At 33.9% G+C, this 7,250-nt stretch overlaps 1 protein-coding gene across 1 annotated transcript; it reads right to left on the bottom strand.

Annotated features, from left to right (window-relative positions):
* Positions 1–1,149: 1,149 nt before the first annotated feature.
* LOC121258002 (ethylene-responsive transcription factor CRF4-like) lies at positions 1,150–3,182 on the bottom strand. The gene has a single exon (XM_041159318.1). The coding sequence runs from the start codon at positions 2,304–2,306 to the stop codon at positions 1,221–1,223; it is 1,086 nt and encodes a 361-aa protein (XP_041015252.1). The 5' UTR covers positions 2,307–3,182; the 3' UTR covers positions 1,150–1,220.
* Positions 3,183–7,250: the final 4,068 nt, after the last annotated feature.

The raw sequence follows: 7,250 nt of genomic DNA, 5'->3' as shown, positions 1-7,250 counted from the left end.
ATGTAGATGAGGTGGGATTGATGTTGGCCTAGCATCCTGAGTTGGTGATGGGTAATGTTACATATAGTTATAAAGTATATAAGTGTTATGCAATCGCTTTAAAAAATAATAGAATTAATTAATATTTTTTTTTATGTGAATTTCTTGTTTACTTATTTTTTTTAAAAGATTGAGCGATGCTTAGATATTCCACGATTGTAAATATTATTTCTTGTGATATCTAACCCAAATTGCAGACAATCTAATTACAATACCTCTAAATTTAGTTGCCCTTTTAACTTTGGAACTTCTTCTAAATTAGAGAGTTGCATGGCCGGTTGGCTTTTGAGCATTAAACCCCATCCATGCATCTCACCATATTTGCTTTTTTCCGCAGCATTAATTCTATGTTGTATTCTCTCACCGGCAAAATCTGTAAGGTTCTCTTGAGAAAATATGATTTTGAAAAAAGCAAACTCAATTATGGGCATCCCAGTAATGCTATTTGACATTATTGTGGCCATTCTGTCGGATTTTTTTTTTTTCTTTGCGAGAAAGTTAATCAGAGCAATACTATTCATCATTCTAATTATCATCATTTTCTTATCATTTTATAATATAGTATTAGATGATTAGATATTATTTATTATATTTTACATATAAATTTATCATCTAATACCACATTATAAAATGATAAGAAAATGAACTATGAATAGATTTTTTTCAATTAATAATGGATGATTATTTTGCCTTGAAGATGGATGAAACAGGTCAAATAATATCTGAGATAGGTAAATCCTGACTTTTTAACGCGCGTAATTCATCTGAAAAATAATACTATATATTATATTTTTATCTTGTTTCTACTGAAGTATTGTTCACCGATACTCTATTAAATAAAATAGAAAAAAGAAAAAAAACTGTCTGAAGAAGAACATTGAAAATTAATAAATATGAACCAAAAAGAAGAATAAACAGTGAAAATAGCTTTATGCATTTCCACTAATTTGCTAAAGTTATACACTCAACAGTAGTCTTACAAATACAGCAAGCGGCCTTAAGATAAAGATGAGATGCAAAAACAAGACTTCACTCTGTTTATCCGTAATCTATATTTAAACGAATACATAACTACTGCTCAATAGTCAATAATAAATATTAGAGTACAATCACCGGAACAAAATCGGCCAGCCAAAGGCGGCAACCGACAACCACACTCATCCCTCTCTGTTCTCACTCCATTAGAGGACCACAAGAGGGTCTGAACTCAACAAGATGTCTTGGAAATAATCGTCTCCTTGGTTCGGGTTCACCATTGATGAGGACCCGGAACTTTCGTTTCTGTTATCACCGAACAAGAGACCGAAATCGTCCATCGGGATATCTCTCGGCATCGGGTCTTCGAAAAGAAGCGACGGCTCGGAGTAGTTAAAGAGATCTTCGTAGCACGACGGAAACTCGAGTTGTAGATAATCGGCGATACCCTGGTTATCAGAGAGACTCATCTCGGCTTGACATTCTCGAAACACTTCCTCCCCATCTAGTTTTTCTCGTTTACACTTTCCCACTGGTTTCTTAATCGATTCTTGTTGCTGCTGCTGCTCTGGTTCTTGTTCTTTTTCTTGTTTTGTGGGTTGGACTTCTTCACTACATGAATGAGCTATGTAACGATGAAGAACAGACGTCGGAGAAGAGAGACTATGACTGTGACTTAGAGACTCGTCGCTCGAATCATCGCACGAGACAGAAGGCACATTTACTTCGGGCATTTCTTTCGGTGGCGGTGGAGTGACAAAGTTGGTTGAAGCGTCCGGGCCTCGAAGCTTAATAGCCGCGTTATCGTAAACCATGGCAGCCTCCTCGGCAGTGTCGTAAGTCCCCAACCATAGCCGCACACGTCTCACGGGATCCCGAATCTCGGCCGCCCATTTACCCCAAGGCCGTTGTCGTACACCTCGAAACTTCCTACCCTTCGTCGGAGCTATTTTCTGTGGCCCCCGGCAGGTCGGTGACCCTCCGGCGGGTCGTTTTCGTGCTTTCGAAATGGCGTTGGTTTTGCAGCCGCACTCGATGTTGATCTCGTTGACGTACCGCTTCACACGTTGCCGGCCGAAGAAGAACACTAATTCGTCCTCCTCGTCACTGGACGAGTCCGTGGCGTTGGGGTCGGTCACCGAAATACGAACGACTCTCGGGGCATTTGGGTCTACAGCTTGTCGTTTCCGGTGGCCATCAGATACTACATGTCTCGGCTTTGTGAGCTTTTTGGTAACGTTTCGGTGCTCTGTGAATTTGATTGGGCATAGGATACCTTGGTCTTGGTCCATGCTTTTCCTTCCTCTCAGTATTAGTTGTCTCTCCTACGAGATTCTTTTCAAAGAAAAAGAAGATAAAGATGTCAAAGAAAGCGAAAGAGCTGTGAACAAGAAGATTAGGGACAATTGTGATTGAGAAACCTGCCGCAAAGACATTAAAAGGGTGGATTTGAAACAAAAAGCGTCGAAAAAATACTGTTTAAATCTCGAAGCCCATCAAGAAAGAGAGAAAGATAGGAGAACAGAGGGAGAAAGATTTTCCCACCGAGGAAAATCACAGAGGGGACTAATAAATATGCCTCTTAACAAGGCAATAAAGTCTATAGAGGAACTCAAGCAAAAGCAAGAAGGAAACAAATTAATAGGTGGCTGGATTCACCACTAAGCTGTATCTGCACTGCACAGAAAGTAGGAGGGAGCTTCTTTTGGTATCCGTTTGAGAAATATGTATGGAAATATAGCTGGACAATCACACACACCACCCAAAAGATCTCTCTCTGCTCTCTTGGAAACCAAGCAAAATCTGAAAGGAAGAAAAGAAAGAAGGAGTTCGAGGAGGAGGTAATAGGTACATATACCCTTTAATTTGCAAGTGTGTGCGAGAAAAAGGCTAAGGTTTGAGAGTGAGGAAGTCGGGAGAGAGTGGAAACTGCTTTGTGCTTAACAAAAAGAAAGAAGAGTTGAGGTTGCCGTGGGAACCGAAACACTGAAATCGTTGTTTTTATATGCTAAATCCCAACATCAGCCGAAACTGCGAAGCCCAGAAAAATCGAAAGACTTAGATACCAGTCTGTCTATCTGGTCCAATGGTATCGCATCCGACGGTGCTGAGTCAGCATATGACTGGTCTCGGACATTGTGATATGCCACTCACGTGAAGCCCAAGATACCCGGCCCGGTCAATTTGAATGGAAGGTTGATTTGTGTTATTTGGTGAATTTTTTAAGGATATTTCAGTTAATTCTCCTTTTTCTAATAATTAATTACTTTATGTTTTTACAGCTAGAAGTAACGTGGCGGGCAACCTAGAATTCGACGCCGTTTATAATTCAGAGTTGTACGTGATACTGTGACGATAACTATAGAAGGTAAAAACGACCACTCATGTGATTAAGATTACTCTTTATCCTACGCTATATATTTTATATATTTTAAAATTATTTTTTATTTTATTTTATTTTTATTAAATTAATTGAATTGTTTTACTTACCATCAATAAATCAAAGTCTGAAGTCCTTTAGGTACGAGAAGATCTTATTAAAAAAATAAATTTATAAATTAACGTAACTTTAAATTATATTATTATATTTATTATAAAATATATGTGAATTTATTTTTATGTAATCTTTCTAATAGTTGTCTTTTATATTGTAACATTGTAACTTTTTAACATACATATGGCTCGAGTCTTATATTTCTAAGAAAATATATGTGAAAAAACTTGAAAACAATTGCGTATATATAATGTGAAGTAATTAGAACCAATTTGATCTACGGGTGGGATTTGAGAGATGTGATGATGCACACGTTTCTCATGAGGAACGACGTCGCAGACAATAGACATAACCAGCTTCAACAGTGGGCCCCGGAAAAGCGTGTGCATATATATATATATATATATATATATATGATCATCATTAATCATGATCCTCGGGGCGTAGATCGACCTCCGCGGCTTGATTTGAAGTGGCTTTGAATTTTTGTTTAAGACACGTGATTTATGGTACATGCTGCATGTTCGATAAAGCTAAATTGATGGTCGGCATATGTATATAGTTTGGTCCGTCTTATTATCATTGCCAAGACGTTAGAACTTCTCATTTAAAATCCAATTATTTGTGCATTGCCGTCAGGCCATATACTTACTTTAATTAAGGCATGCATGCAGTAAAATTGAATGTTTCCAACTCATTATTATTTTTATTTTTTTATTTTTATTATTTTTTTTTTTGAGAGAGAGAGAGAGAGAGAGAGAGAGGGGTTCCAACTCATAATTTAATTATAGAAGAATACTTTAATAATTTGGCTAAGTTACTTTTGTCTGTCTTTTTTATTTTTGGGACAGGTACGTACATTGTTCAAATTAATAGGGCATATATATAAAAAATATTACCTCCATAAATAGCAAGTTTGTGATAATTTATTAGTAAGATATTAGTTAAACTTAAATTGGTTCACATTATATAATAATTAATATTTATCGATCGACAAGAAGCTAGCGATCATATATATTGGCAATGGCCAAGTTTAAATTTTGACTAAAACTTGAGATTTTTACTAAAGTCAAAATAATAATAATACAATATTATATATTTTCATAATTTTTTTTATATTTTATAAATACACTCTATATATTAATTAATAATTTAATTTTTACTGTCCAAATAAATTATTTAACACGGTAACTACCTCACTCTCTCATGTCCTATTTTATTTCTTTCGGTGATGAAATTTTGTTTGTTCTGTTCTGCTAGTGAGGGGCCATGGAAGAAGACTTTCGGGCTCAAAAAGGAAGAGAAATGAAGAAGAAAGTAGATGCGGGAGTGAGTAAGAAAAGTGAGAATGCATTTTAATAAAATATTTTTTTGGTTGGTGAATAGTTAACTCACCAAATTATATAGCTTTGGTTTTCATTTACTGTAACTCATAACTTGACTTGAAGTGATTTAGCTAGTCTAATGCTAGTGCTCATAACTGATCAACTGCTAGCTAGCTATATGTGCCCCTGCCTATATATGCCATTGATCAATATATATCAACGGCACGCATGGTGAACTGTTAAAAAATATAGGTAAGGTATATTTCAATTAAACATTGGGTTTAACCCATGATATTGCGCGCATATATGTAGGCCGTTTATAGGCCAAGATCGATCGATGATGAAATTAATTTCTCTACAACATGCATGGACCAAAAAATTGCTCTAAAAGTACAGTAATATGATCTTTACCAATTAAAATGGATGCATGCATGGTTCTTGCAGGTTACTCTTTTAAAAAAAAAAAAAAGGTACTTACCCTACAACTAGAAATGAATGGAGTACGTACGTACGTTGTAGAGACGTTATAATACGTTAATGTCTGCATTCGGACCATCAAATTGTCCGTATATATCAATTTGCACGCCGTTCTGAAATGCTCCAAGGAATAAAGATTAGTTTATTAAGATGGATTGAACTTCCAAAAGAGAAAATACAATCCAAGATTTATACATTATATATACAGTTTTGGAAAAAATTTATTTGTCATCCAAACTCTCATCATCGTCATATCATCCCATGATGTGACATTAGATGATAGGTTTATAAGTAAAATATAGTAAATAATTTTCACTCACTTAATACCACATCATAAAATGATAGAAGAATGATAGAAATTATAATAATGAGTAGCATTACTCGAAGAAATAATCCCTCAAACAGTGCATGAAACAAAGAAGCCGACTTGCTTATTCATATTGAATATCAAATTAAATTGTCAAAAATATATATAGAACCCAAGCTAAAGAATATTTCAACGGCTTTCATCTGTCTAAACATCATGATGCATATATAATTAGGACTAATTATGTACGTGGTACGTACCCAATGATTGGTTGTTATGCTCTCATCATCACAATTAGGTGTATATATTTTTTATATGTATTTTGGAAAATACATACAAAGTAATAAGCATTTTGCAGCCAACAAAAGTACTTGTCATGCGTCTTTGTCTGTATATATATAGCACGCCTGCACGTTAAAGTGCTATTTGTCCATATATATATATATATATGTATATACACATATACAATTATTTTTATAATATTTTATATAAGAGAAATAATAGTTGCAGAAGTGAGTATGTAAACGTCGTGCAATCATTTTGAAAAAAGTGAATAAATATGGAATTCACATGAAAAAAAAAATTAATTTTTTAATAATGAACACACTATTTTTCAAAGCGACTACATGGCGCTTGCGGACTCTACGACTGTATGTAGCATTACTCTTTATATAACCATATTTTAAAATAAGAATATTTATGTAAAGTGATGTTATTTTTATAAGTTACTTTACAAAAATGACCCTCATTTAAAACATAGTTTTACAAAAGATTGTAAACAGTGTTGTATTCTATCATTTTTCTATATTATATATATTAATATATATGTACATGGAGCTAATTAATTACGTATGTATGTCATAGTGGTCTCGAATACATCAATTATGTCTTTGTACCATTTCGCGTGTCGACATATAAATATATATATATATAAATATAATATTGTCATTGAGGGAATTAAGTGAATGATGATAATACAAAAAAGACAGGTAAGGAAATACAACGAATTCGACAAAGCAGCGGGTGGTCTCTAACCCAAACAATTTTTATGTTTGTTTTATATATATATATTTAATATTATTACAACTGAATTAATATGTAATCTTTTTTGGTACTTATATATATATTTGGTGGTTTGCCCAAACTAAGTAGGGATGGAGTCAATATTATTACATGATGCAGATCATGCATCAAGTATATACTGATCCAAAGATACTTATAATTGTTCCATTCTAATTTTATATTAATTTATCATATATACATGAGTCATAATGTACGTTTAATTAGTAGAATCTGACTGCTTGTTGGCTGTAGAGGCTTTGCAGCAAAACAGTATAGAAGGATTAATGTTAGGACTGTTACATAGAGAGATTAACGTTTGGATACCAAGAGTATCTCAGGTATTCTCAGAATACTTCACTATTATTTATTACTTTATTATTACTTTTCACCTACTTTTTACTACTATTCATTACTTTTCACTACTATTCAATATTCTATCATTATTTTTCACTACTTTTTCACAACTCTTCTCAACACTTTGGGTACCAAGAGTGCCAGGTATTCTCATGTATTCTCATAATATTTCACTACTATTTATTACTTTATTATTACTTTTTATCTACTTTTTACT

This window comes from Juglans microcarpa x Juglans regia, chromosome 3S (assembly GCF_004785595.1).
Source record: "Juglans microcarpa x Juglans regia isolate MS1-56 chromosome 3S, Jm3101_v1.0, whole genome shotgun sequence".
NCBI lineage: Eukaryota > Viridiplantae > Streptophyta > Magnoliopsida > Fagales > Juglandaceae > Juglans > Juglans microcarpa x Juglans regia.
Note: the sequence above shows the minus strand (reverse complement) of the source record. Positions and strands in the feature narration are given on the sequence as shown.

What these genes read in the sequence shown, in the direction of transcription:
- LOC121258002 (XM_041159318.1), bottom strand. Translation starts at nt 2,306, where the DNA reads ATGGACCAAGACCAAGGTATCCTATGCCCAATCAAATTCACAGAGCAC.